This window comes from Pseudopipra pipra, chromosome 29, assembly GCF_036250125.1.
Source record: "Pseudopipra pipra isolate bDixPip1 chromosome 29, bDixPip1.hap1, whole genome shotgun sequence".
Taxonomy (NCBI): Eukaryota; Metazoa; Chordata; class Aves; order Passeriformes; family Pipridae; genus Pseudopipra; species Pseudopipra pipra.
In genome coordinates, this window is record NC_087577.1 from 2,187,970 (window position 1) to 2,206,477 (window position 18,508).

The 18,508-nt window shown below is 56.6% G+C and overlaps 1 protein-coding gene across 24 annotated transcripts; it reads right to left on the bottom strand.

Annotated features, from left to right (window-relative positions):
• Window positions 1-246: 246 nt before the first annotated feature.
• TPM3 (tropomyosin 3) lies at window positions 247-18,277 on the bottom strand. Of its 24 annotated transcripts, none has more exons than XM_064638516.1 (12): window positions 18,061-18,277; window positions 17,577-17,702; window positions 12,159-12,292; window positions 11,199-11,316; window positions 10,875-10,945; window positions 10,019-10,094; window positions 8,940-9,002; window positions 8,722-8,791; window positions 6,873-6,951; window positions 4,972-5,035; window positions 1,094-1,214; window positions 247-551 (listed from the first exon to the last, which is right to left on the bottom strand). In XM_064638516.1, the coding sequence occupies exons 1-11, from the start codon at window positions 18,172-18,174 to the stop codon at window positions 1,137-1,139; spliced, it is 993 nt and encodes a 330-aa protein (XP_064494586.1). In that variant the 5' UTR covers window positions 18,175-18,277; the 3' UTR covers window positions 247-551; window positions 1,094-1,136. The 24 variants fall into 24 exon arrangements, 22 of the variants coding, with proteins under 22 accessions (XP_064494586.1, XP_064494585.1, XP_064494595.1 ...); XM_064638515.1 differs by lacking the exon at window positions 10,019-10,094 and adding an exon at window positions 9,479-9,554 and having other exon boundaries at window positions 18,061-18,272; XR_010425552.1 differs by lacking the exons at window positions 4,972-5,035; window positions 10,019-10,094 and adding an exon at window positions 9,479-9,554 and having other exon boundaries at window positions 18,061-18,270.
• Between the last annotated feature and the right edge of the window lie 231 nt (window positions 18,278-18,508).

Below are 18,508 nucleotides of genomic sequence, written 5' to 3' on the forward strand. Positions count from 1 at the left end.
GGCAAACAGCTCTTGGAAAGGAAGTTTTCCCAACAGGCTTCCATCCCTAGCCTGGCTACTCTGACTCACAGCGAGCACCATCACACCCTTTTCCTGCCCTGCCAAAGCAGGGTGGCCTAGAGCCAATTAACAGAAAGTTAATACCAAATTTTAAAGCCAAGAGCTTTGAAGTGTAGCTCACCAGCCTCACACGATATTTGGAATGTTTACAATGGTTGCTACAAAAAAAGGTAGTTACAAAATGTGTACATCTCAAACATGCTCCCCAAACATTATTGCATTGTTTATTTCCCTTAATGATGCTGTTTGAAGCTCTGCCCAACCTGGTGGCCTTTAACCCTGGGGCAAAGGAGATTTGTGTTTGGTCAAGTTGGCAACAGAACGTAAACTCTGGTCCCCAGGGTTAGAGGGCAGCAGCAGCTGGGCCGGCGCCTGGCATCGCGTGGCGGAGGCGGTGGCAGGGATCTATTACATCTCGTTCAGGTCTAGCAGGGTCTGGTCCAGCATTCTTTGCGTGCAGAGATGCTCCTCTTTGGTGGATTTCAGTTTATCTGGCAGAAAGCAAGAGTTGAGAGTTACAAAGCAGTGTCAGACAACCAAAACTCCTTTGCCACAGAAAGCTTGTGCCAGCCCCTTCCCTGCACGCAGCGATCCTCGGGCCAGAGTAACTGGCTGGGTGCAGCTGGAAGCTCTGAGGTTACCTGGCTTGTGTGTAGCCCTTGCCTCTCACACTGCTGGTGCTCCCAGTCAGCACAGTCATGGTGTGCCTTCAGCCAGAGCCCTAGGCAGTGTCTCACATGCAGGTGCCTCCAACTGCAGCCAGCTCTCCCCAGGGCTTCCACACCTCCACAGCTGACCCACATGGCCCAGCAAGGCACCCTGAGAGCAACACACACTTGGAAATCACCCCTAGAAGGTGGCTATGATCCCCTTCCCTCAGCACAGGGCAGGGATGCCAAGCCCAGCAGCAGGGAGCAGACCGCCAGCCTGGAGGGCAGCGGGGCAGGGGCTGGGGCAGTAACAGGCAGAGAGCAAGGAGCAAGGGAGCTGCACCCTGCCCGAGACTACAGGCAGCTGTGCAGTCAATTCTCACATGTTCCTTAAGCCAGGAGGAGAGCAGATCAGCAGCTAGTGCTCTAGGTAGGCTTTACTCCAAAGGTGAGCCCACCCATATCACTGGAGACATCCACACGCTGGGACACTGGATAGACAGGCTGTTGAAAAATGTCCTTTAGGTACAGGCAGATTCCCAAAGCCACTCCCAACCTCCCCAGAGTCAGAAATTGTGCACAGAGAGAGAACAGTCTTCCTCGAGCATGAGCAATGGCAGCGCTTAAACACACTCTGCAGGCACTCAGGACACAGCTTTGGGCTGTGCATTTTGGGACTTGCTGCCAAGATATCCATGAGCCTTCCCAACCCTCCCAGGGCTCTGCAGCTGCATTGGGGTCAGGCCCGGGAAATGACTGCTACCCTACACCTTCTCGGTTAGGACTCCCCTAGATAGGAACACACTACAGGTGTGCAGTGTCTCACAGACTACAAGGTCAGTCATTTATTGGCAGAAGCCATCATTCCATGCATCAGAAATCCTACAGTCATTTACCTAGTCACAAATTCAGTTGTAGCAGCTTCAAGCAGACATAAGCCTAACTTCACCCCACCCCTCATTTCAGGGGTGCAGCCATTCTGGTTCCATGGAGGAGCCAGGCAGGACCCCCTGGACAAGCAAACAAGACCGCTCAAAAACCAGCCAAGTCTGGGGGTTACTTCACCAAGAACAGAGTTTACCTTTATATGTCAAAAAAATGCTTAAATAAATTATAGGATGAATTCAAGTGCCCCATTAAAAAGCGGCAATTGCATAAAATTCGCAAGTCTGCCAGTCTTAATGATCAGATTTCACTGTGGTCCACAGCACTGGTGGTTGCAATAAGCTCATTTATGGGATTAGTGAGCCCCTTCTCAGTCACACAGATCATGCAGCGTTAACTTCAGCTCATTAGAGAGCAGGCGGTTTTTCTCAAGCTGGCTGTACAGGCGCTCTGCAGCAGTGACAGGATGAGGGAAACAAGAAGAGAGAAAAAGAGAGAAAGGGAAGGTTAGTAGAGCACCAGGATGAGCACATCAAACAAGCTTGTCTCCATCCAAGGATGGCCTGGGCTATTCTCAGGTGAAGCTGGAAAGAACAAAGGTTTGTCTTTCTCTAATTTGTGCTTCAGCTCAGGAAGATCACAGAGGAAACCAAATGTGGACAGAAGTGGAAGTGCTGCCAAGGATGTGCAAAGGCAAAGAAAGGAAAAGGAGACACCAGAAGACGAGCCTGCAGGCTGGGCTGGACCCCAGTAAGGACAGAGACCTGGGATGTGCTTTAAGCCTGTGTAGCACGTTGCAGAAACAAGTCCTACCACAGCTGAACCAGGAGTAGCTTCCAGAGGGAGCCACACCACACTGCAGTAGGATTGACAGGGTCTGCACAGTGGGACAAGGACACCAGGAGAACCAAGGATGACAGCACCTCATCCCTGGAGGACCATCCTCTGAGAACACACCTGGTACCACACCAACCACTCAGACCAGACAGGACTGAAGGCAGCAACTGCTTCTAGTACAGGACAGAGAAAGTTCTGGAGTGCAGGCTCCTCTTTTAGATCTGCCCCAGAAGAACTACATGAGCAGGACACAAGCTGGTGCTTGTCTCTGCAGCCATGGCTCTCCAGTCCCTAGCCTTACAGCCCCACAGGGGTCCAGCAGCCACACGCGTCCTCGAGGCTCATGCCCAGCACATGTGTTCATGAGCAGTTCCAGGAAAGGGAGAACCAGTTTGGTCCCCTCCCAGGACCTATCATCTCTCAGAGCTGGGTGGCCAATGTCCTGGCACAACTGGCCACCACAGAGAGCCCATTCAGCATCTCTCTCTGCCCATCTGCACAGGCAGGGTCCTCCCAGCCTGACAGCTCCAATTCCTGCATTTAGGGGAATTCCAGGCAGTGAAAAATGCTTACACAACAGCTTCCAGCCTGGCAGAACTGACCAGCACCAACTGCAGTGACACACACAGTGTGCTGCCTGTGCCCAAGCAGCAAGCCTAGAGCACAGCCTTGGGCTTGGGCCTTGGGTTTCTCCTCAAATCCTTGTACTAGGAGGTCCTGGGCACCCTCTGAAGGGGAGCTACACCATTCCTCATTGCTTTCAACCAAGGAATATTTTGCTCTTGAACAAGATCTAGCTGGTGATTCCAGACAGTCAACTGATTCACATGGAACAGTCAAAGCACATTGCCATCCCCAGGGTTTCAGCCCGGTCTCTCCAGAGCGACACCCACACACAGAGGGGGAAGTTCACCTTCAGCCTCACCCTCAGCTTCTCTCAGTCCTCAGGACCTGCTCCAGCTGCACCTCACTCTGTAGGAGAGGGCAGTAATGCTGATTGATTGTCCCTTCTTTAAAGACACCAAGGGACCAAGGCAGAGCCAGAGAAGCCAGTGATTTCTGTCCCACCACAATCCGGAAGTTGAGGGTAGTTGTGGGTACACCCACCCCATCCTGGCCCACACCTTGCACAACAGCTACTACTGCTGCTAAGGACTCTGGCTCCACGCTGGCTTCAGAGGAGCAGCTCCACGCTGAGGTTGGCTGGGCACCCTGATGCCAGCCTCCAGCCCCAGGTGATCTGGGCTGGTCCTGGGTCCCCAGAGCAGCAGAGGATGGGAGTGAACTGTGCTCAGAAGGACCAGTGACTGTCAGTTGGTGTAACAGCTCACAGCTTTAAAGCAAGCATTGCTGCCTGTGGACAGGGACCTGATAATCCACCTGCACAAGGGAGAAAACTGGAGTGTTTGGCATGCATGACCTTTCCCAGACCTCAGGAACAGCTCCCCCACATGGAATGTTTGCCTAGGCTGCTACTCCCAGTGTTAGGCCTGCTCTCCTCTCTGCCCAGCCCCAGGGCAGCCTCACCAGCCATCCCCGCCATTGAGGGAGCCCCAGGACCCGGCCCTGCTGGTCAGCTAATCTGCATTTGCAGCACTCCCAAGTCACAGCCCAGCTCACAGCAACCAGCCTGTACAAGCCCAGCAATCCAGTCAGACCAGATGCCTCCAAAACCTCCCAGGGCACCCACCCACCCGCCACCCAGCGTGGATTCTATCCAGACGAGCAGGAAAAGGCCCTGCCACAGCCCAGCCTCAGATAACATCACTTGGAACACCACTGTGCAAAGCCACCAGCTCTCCACAGCATGAGTCAAACACAACAGGACCTCCCCGTGAGGAGAGAGGCACTTCTCAAGGGCAGGCTGCCATCTTCCACCCAGTAAGAATCACAGAATGGGTGAGACTGGAAGGGACCATAGTGGGTCATCTGGTCCAACCTCCCTACTCCAGCAGGGCCATCCACAGCACAGGATTGCATCCAGACGGTTCTGGAGTATCTCCAGCGAGGGAGACTCCCACACCCTCTCTGCACAGCCCATGCCAGTGCTTGGTCACCCAAACAAGAAAGGAGTTTTTCCTCATGTCCAGGTGGAACTTCCTGGGCATCAGTTCCTGCCCATTGCCTCTTGTCCTATTGCTGGGCACCACTGAGCAGAACCTGGTCCATCATCTGATACCCTCCCTGCAGAGACTGACCGACACAGATGAGGCCCCGTTGTCTCAACAGCTGACAATGGAACACCAGGCTGGAAGCCTCTACACTGACAGAAGCCCTGCCCCTCCCACGGGACCCAGACCCCCAAATTCCAGCTGCAGTTGGGTTACTGAGGAGTTCTAGGTTCTTGCTTTGTGCTTACAGGGCACAGTTACTGCCTCACATCCCAGGAGAGTCACACCATACTTTGAAATTCCTTACAGGAATGCTCCCTCCTTCCCCACCCAGACCTGGCACCAAAGACAGAGTGAGAACAGGTTGGGGCATGCCTGGACTATCCTGACTGCCAGTGCTGTCGTGTGGAGAACAGAGGGGCACAAACCTGAGAAAAACACGGCAGGTGTCCTGTGTCACCAGAACTCTGCTCACGAAGGGCTCTTCGGGCACTGTGGCAGATGAACCAATCCAAAAAGGAAAAAGTATTTGAGCAGCCCCCACGAGGCAGCACATACCGTTACCACAGGCTGACCAGTGTTTATCATACCACACAACGAGCAACAGCTCAGCAGTGACACGCGCCAGGTGCTCACAGCCCAGTGGCAGTGCCCAGTGGAGAGCTCCATGCCACGCTCCCAGAAAGATCCTGCTGCCCTCAGCCCCTGCACAGCAAGGGGAGGGTTCTACAAAACATGGGTTCCCTGGCTCGGGTGCTCACAGCCCTGCTGCAGTGCCTCCTCATTCCTGAAGCAAGGGGCCTCACATCCCTCCCTTCGCACAGGCAGAGCCTCACACCCAAACCAGTCCTGCCCCGAGGGAGACCAGCCAGAGCTCATGCAATATTTATTGGCTTCCACGCCCTGGCCTAGTGACTACCAGGTGTGTGACCTCCCACTGCAAGCCAGTGCTTGGCAACTGGTGCTGGTGAGCACTCCAGAGCAGGCACGAATGAGGAGTGTCTTCAGTCAGGCACAGCTCCAGAGTCTCCTGCTGCAACCCCCAGCCTCCCGTTTGACCCCACAGGCCCCGTCTGCAGTGCTGCCATTGCATCTGGGAGCCAGCAACACAACGCAAGGGAAAATCCAGCATGCTAGTGAGGTCTGTGTTCCACTGAAGGTGATACTAGTTTGAAGGCAATGCTGAAACATTGTTAAAGCAGCGAGTGGTCACTAGAATCCCACTTCTCAAAAGCACCAGCCATTCTGTTCCATTTATATAAGAACTGTTTTCCTTAAAAAAGGTGACATCATGCTCGAGCAAGAGGCAACAGAAATACAAAAGGAGCTTTATGGCTCCACACAAGATATGCAGATGAGAACAACATCCTCCCAGCTCCCCCGACACAGAAAGGGCAGCCCCTCAGAGCAGGCTGTGTCTGGCACATCAGGTCACACAGAGGGAGCTTTGTTTGGGAGCAAGAGCAGCAGAACTGGGGGGCTGCTGCTGCTGTCAAGCTTCAGTGTCTTTACAGCACCCTTTCCCAGGGATGCCCTGTGCACAGTAACTGGAAAAAGGTACTGGAATTCAAAGTGAGATGAAGAGAGCGTGAATGCAGAGTGCAGATGTAGATCAAGCCACCAAGCAGAGAGACAAATCCAAAGTGGAGTTTGGAATCGCAAGACTTATCTGTGTGAGACAGAAGGAGACACTAATTTTAAGAGAAGCTTCAGTGTTTGTGCACAGCAAACTCTGCTGAGGCAGCTTTGGGACACTCATGTTAAGGCTCTTCTCTGAGGGGTGAGGACCCCATCCTCTCCTGGGTTAGTGCAAGGACCACGCAGAGCAGCTGTTAGAGCAGCACCCACTGCAGATCTGAACACAAAGCTGAGGAGCAAAGTTGCAGAAACACATGAGTTCAGCTACTTCCACAGATCAGTTCATGATCCAGCCCATCTCAAGCCTGTTGTGGCAATTCCTAAGGAATCCACTTGAGCGCTATCCACAGCCTCTTCCTGAAGGAATCCCGAGACCATGGCCCAGTGGCTCCAGCAGACAACAAAGCTGCTTTACCTCAGGAAGCCTTTCCCAGCAGGACTGGGAATTGCACTCCAGGAGTTCAAGTCAGAACCCTTTCAGGCCAGCACAGCACTTGGTTACACATGCAGATCACGAGGACCTAGAGTTAGAGGACGGCATGCTGGGGCGCCTTGGGCAGATCTGTAGAAGTAACCTGGGACGGCACAAGCGCCGCCGACTCTCCAACTACAGAAACCACAGCAAACCAAGCAAGCGCTGGCAGCCCAGGCTGCTGAAGCGAGAGGCAAACGCCAGCCAGCTCATATTTACATGGAAGTCATGTCATTCAGGGCGTGGTCCAGTTCCTCACTAATTGCTTTGTACTTCAGTTTCTGGGCATAGAGCTCATCTAGAAGAGGTTTAGGAGGAGAACAAAATGGAAACAATGAGGGAAGGCAGAGGAGTTCTTCCAACACTCTGGGGCAGGAAAAGCAGGTGGGACTCAAGAACAGAAGAAAATTAAGTCAAATGTGGAGCTCTCGGGACTCTGTGCTCGTCCGCAACAATAAACAGGAGGGCTCCAGCAGCCTGAGGACAATCTGACCAGCAAGTGCCTTCCAGGATTACAATCCAGCTCTAAGAGGAGCTGAGCCAAGCACTCAAACCACATTAGCTTGTAAAAACAAGTTGCCCAGCTAGGCCAGCAGGAACCAGTGACAGGAGGAGCAGCAGGGAAGGGCAACTTCATCCACTTAAGGAGAAGCTTGCTCCACCTAGGGAGGGCACTGATCAATCGAGGTGCTTTCTTCTCACCTTGTGTCTCAATGCAAAGACTGGCTTGGGAGAAGTCAGTCACGTAATAGAGCTGGGCATCAGAAGGAATTCCTATCCTGCAGGAGGCAGTGAGGCAGGGCAAGTGGAACAGACCAGCCACACTGGTGTTCTCCATCAGATAATGGAGCAGCCAGGCAGCTCATGGCCTCTGGGGAGGGGCGGGCCTGGAGCTGTGCTGATGCACTCCTGAGCCCTGCAGAGCCAGCACAGGCTGCTGCAGCTCGGGCTGCCTGGGCTACAGTACAGCTGGTCATGCTGTTAACAGCCTCACAGAGCCTGGGGAGCTCTGTCAGTTGTCACAAACTAGGTCACTTCAGCAGCAAGGCTGGAGACCAAAGCCAACTCTCAATTAACAGGTTTTGAGGGGAGTACGCAGGGATGTGGTGGAGTTTTTGCAGTTCCCCATAGCAGTTTGCCCTGGATCATGAGGTAGCTCAGATTGCTGCTTGGCTGCGGTTCTGGAACAGCTCAGCTGACACCACTGCTATTTCTAGATAATAAAGCTCCAGACAGTAGGATGGGGCTTTGTATCTCCAAGACCTGGCACTATAAGACCACAAAGGCACACCTGCGGTCAAGGCAGAAGGCCTGTAAGGGATTTGGTTTACCAGCACCACCACTCCAGACACAGCAATCCATAGGAAAATCTGGCCACAGCCCCAGATTTAAGGGAGGCAGCTGGAACCTTCTTCTTCCGCGGCCTGGGGCAAGGTTCTGCAATGGCTGGCCTCAGGAGTGCTCCTGAAGGATTGTGTGAAGGAATGGCAGGAGGAAAGGAACCCATCCTTGGCACTGGCTGACCACCGCACTTCGTGGATGGGGCTGCTGGTGATTTAACCTTGATCCAGGATCAACACTGGGGAGTCTGAGTCTTCACAGGGGCTGTTTCAAGACTCACTGACTCCCGTGGTTGGCTGGCAGGACATTGTCTGCAGCAGCCAGCATGTGCATGACCTTCTGCATGCAGGGATGTTATTGTGACTAATTCCTGCAAGTTTAGGTGTTACTTTCCTATGCCACTCCTTAAATTGGATTAAGCTGGAGCATAGGGATCTAGTTACATTCCTGAGGACATCACCACCAAAACACACCAGCTACCAGTTAGATAAAGCAGGTGTCTGGAAAAGGAGCTTGAGATCTGCTGCAGTACAGCTGGGGAGCTATTTTCAGAGCACATACACAGGGCATGACTCTTGCAAGCCTCACCCTGGAGGCCAAGTCAGGTCATAATCCAAGTACTGAGGAGTACAGCAGCCTCTGCACTCTCCAGCTACCTGGGAGACAGCCTTCCTTAGCTCCTCACTCCTCACCACATATTCCTTGGTTTCCTATCACCAAAATGTACCTTCCAAATCATCAATGGTCTTCTCCAGCTTGGCTACAGAGCGTTCAGCAAATTCAGCGCGGGTCTCCGCCTGCCAGATGGAAACACGCCACTTAGTGCAACAGCTCTTCAGCAAAGGGCATCAGCTTGAGGACATGGAGTCTCCCATCCTCCATGTCTCTTCCCCATCAAGCTGAGGCCAGATTACCCAGCTGGGCCATCCTGACATGGTCACTCACCTCTTTGAGTTTATCAGTCAGGATCTTTATCTCTTCTTCATATTTATCCTCTTTTTGAGAGTACTGTGGAAAAGAAGTTAGCAATCAGCAGCCCCAGGTACCTCCCACTCTAGAAAGCCCACAGCTACAGAGGGAGACAAACTCCTCACTGCAGCACACATGCCCACAGAAACTTCCAACTGGGAATTGTTCACATCCCTGCCTGTGTCCAACAGGACTGGGTCAGGTAGCAAGTCCCACATCATGCACAGAACACAAACCTGGGCACAGAAAAATTCTCATCATAACATCTTAGCACCTTAAACATCCTGGCTGATGGAGTCTGCCCCAAGGCAGGGAAGAGCAGCCAAGCTTCCTGCACCCCAGCTTCCACAGCCCTCCGCTGAAATCCATTAGCCCTCCCAGGAGAGCAAGCACAGCTCTCCTGGCTTGCTTAAGATTGCGGTTGCATCATTTCCATCCCAGTGGGTGCTCTGCTGTTCACACACCCTCCTATAGCACTACAGCAATGTTTCTGGCTCTGGGACAGGCAGCCCTACCTTCTCAGCCTGAGCCTCAAGAGACTTGAGATTGTTGGTGACATTCTTCAGCTCCTCCTCCAGCTCGGAACATTTACTGTGGGGTGTTGTAAAGAAAGGGGGGGGAAAAAGGAAAAGAAGAAGTGGGAGGGAAAGACAGGAGACAAGAAGTGAATCCACATGCAGGGAAGACCAGGAAGTTCTTTAGGAGACTGTCTGAGATCAGACTGGATGGAACCCTGCTTTGAGGCACTTGTGCAGAAAGCAAGCTCCCTTTTTGCCTCCGAGCTCATGTTTTAAGTATTCTGCCAGCACACGTACAGGGCATGAAGCTGAGCAGCAAGATGTGGACACAGGTTTCTGCCAGATCTGGAGTCTCCAAGGAGAAGCTGCATGTCTAGTGTGCTGTACAGTAGGAAGCTGTTCAGACAGGGATATTCATGGGCAGAGAGGACAGAACGTTCCAGGAGAGAGAAAGGCGCAGTTAAGCTGACGGGAGGAGCGTAGTGAGGAGACCACAAGAGTTCTGGTTTAATGGTTCAAGAAGGGAAAGGTTAGTACCTTTTCTTCGGCAACAGACAGACACTTCAAGTTCTGGTCCATCACTCTGATCTGCTCCTGCAGCTCCCGGCAATGACTGTTAGTGACGGTCACACAATGGCACAAGCCAGATGGGGGCAAGGTCAAAAGGAGCACCAAAACCACAACACCACAGAGCAAAAAAGGGGGTGGGGGGAAACACAAAAAAGTCATGGTCACAACATGCACATCTGGGCAGGAAGCACAGTGCTGCTGCTGCGTACACACCAACTGCGTTAGACAAGGCCCGGAGCACGGAAAGGTCCTGACCAGCTCCTCAAGGATCAACTAAAGCATCTGGACACGTGAAAGAAGACCAGGGGATCTGTGCCTCTGCTCTGAGCAGAGGAAGTCCAGCTTGCTGCTCAGCAGTGCAGGAGCCTGGAGCGCTTACTGCAAATACCTGCAGAAGCCAGAAGCCAGAGACCAGCCACAGCTCTGCCCTCAGCCATCCCATGTGCTGCTTCAGCCCCCAGCCCAGGAGGCCTCTGCTGCTTTAGGGCAAGCACTGCGCCCTGTGGCTACGTGAAGGATCTCGTGACTGCACGTGCAAAGCAGTGCTGGTGAATGCTGTGGGGAGAAGGGTTCTCTGGCCTCTGTGACTGGGGAGTGTCTCCATGCAAAGGGGCAGAGCAACTACGCTCAAGGCAAATCACATCACAAACTCCTTGTCCTGAGTGGAGCCAATCCTGTTTCAAGGAGGAGGGTGCTTCCAGCCCTTTCCTCTGAGGACCTAAACCCACCCAGTGCTTCAGGCCTTGTGTAACAAGGTTAGCAATGCAGTGTTAGTTCCCATGCAGAGGCAGATGTGCCAGTTACATGCCAGTGGACTACTCACGACTCTGCGAGCTCAGCTCTCTCTTCAGTACGCTCCAGATCTCCCTCTATGATCACCAGTTTCCGAGCAACCTGGAAGGGAGAATCAGAATCAAGAGGAAGGAGGATGATTTTGCACTTGTAGGCTGTGCACAGCAGTGAAGGGAACGAATGCCTGCAAGAGCTGCTGGAGCTGCCAGAGGTTTTTGGCCAAGCAGAGCACTGATGTAGCTCTGCTGAGAGCCAGGCTCTGCACAGAGCTTTGCTGAGGAAAGCCTTGCCAGCAGGAAGAGGAGTTGCCTCTCCTAGCCCAGGTCAGCTGTACTAGAGCACCCAAGAGTCTCACCTCCTCATACTTCCTGTCCGCCTCCTCTGCGATGTGCTTGGCTTCCTTGAGCTGGATCTCCTGCAGTTCCATCTTCTCCTCATCTTTAAGAGCTCTGTTTTCAATGACTTTCATACCTCTGTCCAGAAGTAAGCACAGGGAGGAGAGGTGTGTAAAACAACCCTCGACAAGCCAGCGCTGAGATGAGTTTCAGAGCATTAACAGCGCTACCCTGGAACCACAGTGCTTCCTGACAAGCCATGACTCCTCTGAGCGCAGAGGGTGGCACAGGAAGGCAGATACCGCTGGGCTGATGTGAACCTCAATTGCTCAGAAATGACTGTTCCTTGGAACATTCCTCCAGCAGCTCACTGGGCTCCTGGGTCAAGGGAAGTGCAGTGCTGCTGAGAAGAACAAGCCTGGCTGTCTTAGGAACTCAGCAAAGCCAAGTCAAGCACTTCCCCATCTGGAATGCAGGAAGAGCCAAGTCCATCTCCATGGCAGGCCACCAGCCAGGTCGGGCTGCTCACCATGGTGTGTGCAACCGAGGAAGCACATCAGCCAGCTGCAAGGGGACCACTACTCGCTGAATCAGAGGCCAGGTCAGGGGACATCTGCCAGCTGGCAGAGGCTGCAGGAAGAGAAGCTGCCCCACCTTCACAAGGCAATGGTATCTCCAAAACCAATTATTTCTCCTCCCTTGGAGGCAGGAATGCATGGTAGCACACAGCACTTCCTTGCTCCTTAGCTTCAGGTTCCAAGACATTCAAGGCCATCAGCAGCCTCAGGTTCCAAGACACTCAAGGCCATCAGCATTGTTTTAGCTGCTCTGCGTAAGCAGGCACCGACTCCCACATCCAGCCTTGATGTGGGACCTCCTTCCCCCACTCTGGGAAGCCCAAAAGGTTGGATGGCACTGGGCCCTCAGTCAGAAACATATCCAAGATGTTTGACAGAGCATGAGCAGGAGCCCTTGCTCACCTTTCGCTCTCATCTGCTGCCTTCTCTGCCTCTTCCAGCTTCTGCAGAGCCGTGGCAAGGCGCTCCTGAGCTCGGTCCAACTCCTCCTCTACCAGCTGGATACGGCGATTCAAAGATGCCACTTCTGCCTCAGCCTGGAGGGAGCAGAGGAGGGGACTCAGCCTGTGCAGGTTGAGCAGCTCAGGCAGGGCAGCTGAGCTCTGCCATCGGGTCAACATGGGAGCCCTAAGCAAACCTTCAGCCCCTCTCCCAGATGCCTGCAGCACGTTTAGCTTAACAACACTTCCTGCATGCTTTGTCCATGCTGCAGCCCTCCTGCAGCCTTCTCCCTGCCAGCCTGAGCTGTCCTGACAGTTTAAGCCATAAACACTAAGGAGATGACTTGTGCCAAGGGGTGCCTCTGCAGCTGCTGGGATCCTGCCAGGCCATCCATCACAGCTGTTTATCCACCATGCCAGAGCGTGGTGACAGCTGCCACTTAGCACAGAGTCAGTTTACTCACACATCTGGACGCCAGTGAGCATTGCTTGAGGCAAACCCTCTCACCAGCAAGGTGAGAAGGATTAACAGGTTCAGGGATGTGCCAAGCTATGTCAGGTGCTGGCAGGCTAGGTGGGCCACCAGTGCTCCCTAACCCAGGGGCCCACAGCCCCAGAAGAGAGCCCGCCCTGCTCGAGGCCTCCTTCCTCACAGTGAGTCACTAACAATCCAGAGAAGGAGCAAAAGCCTCCTCCAGTCCTGAGACAGGTTGAGGAGGCTGTTCCCCAGCAACAGCCACCTCGGTTCAGCCATAGGCACCAGGAGCTGGTGAAACTGCTGACAGCCTTCAGGCATTTACCAGAAATGTGACCACAGAAACACCAGCAGAGATCAGGGGCTGTCCCATCTCCCAGCAACTGTGATCAGCCACAAGGCCCCTTCTCACAGCCCCATCCATGCTAGTCCCAGAGAGAGACCAGGGGAGCCCAGATGCTCTGGGGACACTGACACCCCACTGGAGCCCCCTGGGGAATTCGGAATCCTGGTCCCCAACAGGATGACAAAGGCAGACAAGGCTGTGGTCATTCCAGGGCAGTGCTGTGATCTTCTACAGAGACCTGGGCACAGGCACATGCCAGACAGACACGAAATACCCTAGCTGAATGTTAATAAAGCAGCCTACGCAGACACACTGCTCCTCACCATGCCGAGGAGGGAGGAGCAGAGCAATGAAAGGCGCCAGTGTTACAGTGGAGCCCAACACCAGTTGCATCCAGTTCCCAGAGGGGCTGTCCGAGCTCTCCCCCTCCTTCTGCCACTGAGGCACCCCCTACCACATTTCCAGACTGGGCTGGGAGAGCACAAGCAGCAGAGGAACTCCCATGCAGGCACATCCCACTCCTCACCCAAGAGGCCCACACCCTTGTGGGTGCCCAAAGCCAGAACCTGCCCCGCCTGAGGGGGAAGTGGTCTGCCCAAAGAGGAACACAACAATACCTTAAACAGAACTGGGAAGGAGACTGCCTGACATGTCTTTTGCCTATTAAAGGGGACACGAGCTGTTGAGGTGGATAACTTTCACTTTTCCTCTCCCAGGGGGTGGGGACTCACCAGCACAGCAGGCCTCTGCTTCTTCACCCTCTGAACTGCATCACTTAGCCCTGACTTCCTGCAGGCAGTGCTTAACCCACCCAAAAACCACAGCTGCTTTTGAGGAAGTGCCTCTCCCCCACTGCAGAAGGGCCCTTACACCTCCCCTTCTGCTGCTCCTCCCTGGATGCAGCCAAAACTGTCAGGCTTCCCCGGACCACGGGGTGAACTTCCAGGTGACTTCCAGGCAGCCCTGCTGCAAGTGGCACATTCCTGTTACTCTGTGCTTCCTTCAGGAAGGTAGCCCTGAACCAGGGAGCACCTGGAGCCCTGCAAGCCAAGGGAGGAGCTCGCCCCGGCTTTTGGGACTCACCATCGCTTCCCCAGCCCACAGAGATCCAAGAGGGCTCCCTAGGACCCGGGATCAGTGCGAAACTGGGAGCACTGGTTGGCTCCCCTGAAGGAGGCTCAGGGAGCTGGGAGAAGCACGCATGTTCCCATGACAACGCTGCTATTACAAGGAGAATTCCTTATGTGGCTGCGAAAAAAGAGCCCAGCTGAGGCCCAAGAGCTTCTGCATGGGCCTGGGCAGCAGAGCCCAATCACACAGTGCTGTCACAGACACGCAGCTCGGGCACTGAGGGGAGAGGGCTCAACTTCAGCAAAGTCACTGCAAATTCACTGAGAACCACGTTCGGATTCGAGCCGGGACTGGTCCCGTGTCACCCCATCCCTGTGCCCACAACACACCGGCCTTGCCTGTGCCCCCGGCCCAAGGGAGCCGGGCACACTGAGGTGCTGCCTGTGTCACCCCATCCCCGTCCCCAGCCGTGCTGGCGTCCCCCGGATCTGCCAGCTCAGATCCTGCCGTGGTTGCTCCGTCCTTCCTTCCTTCCAGGCCATCCCAGCCAAGCCCCTGCGCCTCCCCCCGCGGCTGCCGGTCCCGGGAGCAGGATGCGGGGCTCGGGAGATGCTCCAGGGGCTTCTGCCCGGCCGTAGCCGAGGGACCCCGCTCCCTCCTCCCTTCCATCTTACCCGCACAGCTCCGGGCTCGGGGCCGCACAAGATGGCCGGGGCCTCTCCCTCCCCCCGGCCGCGGTCAGCCCCGGGACACGGGGAACGGCGAAACGACGCCTCGCCGGCCCCCCCCCCGCTCCGGTCCCCGCTCAGCACCACGGGCAGGTCCCAGGGACCCAGAGAGACCCCCGGCCACGGGGCGGGACCCCCGGGGCGCAGCGGACCCCGCGGGCGCTCCCTGCGGCTCGGAGCGGGACCCCCCGGCCCCGGGCGCGCCGCCACCCCGGCCGTGCCCCAGCGGGGCGGCTCCGGCGGTACCTGCTCGCGGTTGCGGCGCTCGGCCTCCACCTCGCGCTGCAGGCGCTCCGCCCGCTCCTCCGCATCGTCCGCCTGCTGCTGCAGCACCTGGATCTTGCGCTTGACCGCCTCGATGGTGGTGGCCCCGGCCATGCTCGGTCCGTCCGCTCCAGCCCCGCCGCCACCCCCGCACCCCCCGGGACCGCGCCCGGTCCCGCCGCCCGGAACTGACGGCACTTCCGCCCCGCCCCGCGCGAGCGTTACCGGGGAGACGGGGGGGGGGGGCACCGGGACCGGGCGGGGACACCGGGATACACCGGCACACACCGGGGCCTGGGGCACCGGGACCGGGCGGGGACACCGAGATCGGGACACACCGGGACCAGGACACACCGGGACCGAGTGGGGACACCGGGATCGGGACACACCGCAGCCGGGGACACTCTGGGATCGGGACACACCGGAGCCTGGGGCACCGGGACTCCTCGGGATCGGGACACGCCGGGACCAGGACACGCCGGGACCGGGACACGCCGGGGCCTGGGGCACCGAGACCGGGACTCATCGAGATTGGGACACACCGGGGCCTGGGGCATTGGGACCTGGACCTGGGACACCGGGAGTGGGACTGGGACCAGGTGGGGAAGGGACACCGGGACCAAGACCAGGCGGGAATAAGGACACTGGGACCCGGACCTGGTGGGAAAGGGGCACTGGGACTGGGCCAGGAGGGACACCGGGATCTGCACCGCAGGCACCTGGGTCCACAGGGACCTGCCCCATATGGGCGTGGGGGCACTGGGACCGGCCCCATATGTTGGGGAGCACAGGGCCCAGAGGAGCCAGGCCTGACCCCACACGGGCCCCCCTCCATGGGGCCGGACTCCTCGGTGCCACCCATCCCTCAGCCCCACGGGCCACATTTGGGGACTGCTGGGCCACAGGGGCTGAGCTCCGGCACTGCAACCCCCAGGACCCCACAGCCCTGCGGCAGATCCTTCTCCCTCCTCCTGCCCAGGACTGGGGCTGTGCCTGCCAGGGTCCCACTCTACTCCCGTGTGCCAAACCCCAACATCTCGACGGCCTGAGCCCCTGTGAGAACCCTCCAGTCTGAGGGCAGACGATGGTGCAGACAACACTGCCAAGATCAGTGTTCCTTGGAGCCAGGAGCCGTGTCTCTTGGTGCCGTGAGGGTTCTTGGAGCCCCCCAAAAGCTCAGTAAATACACCACCGAGCCCCGTTGCTGCCCTCACTCCCCACAAAGCCCATTTGGCAGGGCTTCGGGCACATGGATAGAAGGGAAGGGTTTCAAGCTGCTCCTTCCTGACGTCCTCAGCAGCTGGGCAGGTGGATGCTGCAGGGCCCCATTTCCCTGGGCTGGCATGTGCGGCATGTGCAGCACGCACGTTTCCAGGGATGAGGTGGGAACTGGAGGCACCTGGGAGGCAGCTCTGCCCATCCAGTCCCTCCACTGCCTGGAACCAGGGGGAAACTGGGGCAGCCCTGAGGGCCACCCTGAGGTGGCAGCAGCCAGGAAAAGGGGCTCCAGATACACAGAGACGGATCCACAAAGAAGCAAGTGGGGATGTGATGACAGCAGGAAAATGCCAACAGGGAGCAGAGGGAAGCAGGAAGGGTGTGAGGGAGGGAAAGGGATCCCAGAGCTCTGCGATGCCTCATTGAACATGTGCCGACTCCAGTGCAGGGATGGCACTGCCACCGTGCTGGGACAGAGAGCTGCAAGCAAAGCTGCAGGGTGACAAGCGTCCCAGGGTTCCAGAAAGGCTCCAGAGCTCCCAATAACACCTTGACCCCCAGCATGGAGCCAGAATGTGCCACTGAGAGCAGCCCAGGTGCTGTGCCGGGGCTCAGGCACTTCCCTGTGGGCACAGTGGCAGAGGACAGTTCCTGCCTCCTCTGCCCATCGAGGGAGAGGAGCTGCAGGATTTCTCCTGGCTCTCACAGGAGGGAAAAGCTGCATCTCCCCAACGCTGGAACCTGAGACATCCCAGCCCCACGGGGAAGTGGCCCCTGGCTGCCAGGTCCTGGCAAGTGATGAGCAGGGCCAGATGCCTCGTGATGGCTGCAGAGCGGCCAGTGGGTGAAACCCTGAACGGCTGGTGCCGTTGTTTTCCTGTAAACAGTGGCGGACAATAGCTGGGCTCTGCAATCCTCACACTGCCTATGCACCTCCACCTGTCTTCATCCTCCTCCCCCTCTTCTTCCTCCTCCTCCTCCTCCTCCTTCTGCTCCTGCTCAGGAGCTCGACTCCTCTGCCCACAACTGTGATTCAGAGTTTCCTGGGGACATGTGTCTCACTCTTGAGGGGCTGCTCACTGCCTGGCTCTGCCCTCAGGACATGTCTTTCACAGGGTCATTCTCTGCTCCCAGATACCCACACAGCTTTGCTGGGAATGCACTGAGCCACATAGGGACCTTCCCGTGTCCCCAAGGCATAGGGAAGGGCTGCAGTCCCATCAGGAAGGCAACGAGGGGAGGGCAGCCCTCAGCTTCCACCTTGCACCCCATACGTACGTCCGCTGCCTTCTTCTCTGCCAGCTCCAGCTTCTCCTGGGCATCTTTCAGGGCCTCAGAGTATTTGTCCAGTTCATCCTCTGTCCCCTTTAGCTTCTTCTGCATGGCAGCAAGCTCGTCCTCCAGCTGGAAGGGCAGTGGTGTCACCACAGGTGGACACCACTTTGGACCCCTGCGCTGTGAGAGAGCCCTGCCTGCCCCATCCCAGGCTCAGCTCTGCCCCACAGCATCCCTCCTACCCCATCCTTGGGACCAGCACTGCCCCACAGTGTCTGTCCTTTTCCCACACCCCACCAACTGGCAGGGGCTGAGCCCTAGGCAGCCCTTGGGGTGCCCTTGAACTGCAGGACAGTGTCAGCTGTGGCACCCTCATACCTCAGCCAGAGTCTGTGTTGGGTGTTGAGTCTGGGCTCACGGTGAGCTGACACAGACAGAAGCTGCCTCCCAACACCCATGGGCTGAGGGCTGCTGCTGCCTGCCCTACCTGTTTGCTCCGTTCCTCTGCCTGCTTCTGCTCGGCCTCCGCCTGCTCCGCCCGGTCCAGGGCATTCTCCTTGTCCAGCTTCAGCATCTGCATCTTCTTCTTGATGGCCTCCATCCTCACTGGGACACAGGCAGCAGCGGGTAGCTGAATGCGGGACTGGCAAGGGGTGGACAGGGCAGTTGTGCTGCCTGTGCCCCACTGCCTGTTTATCAGCTCTGCCCAGCCCGAGGGCTTTGCCTTTCTTGGGCTGAGCCGCCTCCCCGCCTTCCCAAAAAGTCTGTGCTCAGGACCCATTGTCCGCCCCAGGGGGTCCGGGTGGCCACAGCCTTATTTGGGCTCCTGAGGACAGCTGGAGTGTTATAAAAAGCAGTGGCAGGTCTGGGAGCAGGGGGTCCTGTATTGTCCCAGCTGCGCCCCTGCCCCCCATGCAACAGGACACTCTGGCTGG

Excerpts from the sequence above, each read along its gene's own strand:
- TPM3 (XM_064638516.1), bottom strand. The coding sequence starts at position 18,174 with ATGGAGGCCATCAAGAAGAAGATGCAGATGCTGAAGCTGGACAAGGAG. Across the intron at positions 10,095-10,874 it reads AGAGCTGAGCTCGCAGAGTC|TCATTGCCGGGAGCTGCAGG; the intron begins GTGAGTAGTCCA and ends CGTCACTAACAG. Across the intron at positions 6,952-8,721 it reads GACCATTGATGATTTGGAAG|ATGAGCTCTATGCCCAGAAA; the intron begins GTACATTTTGGT and ends AACCTCTTCTAG.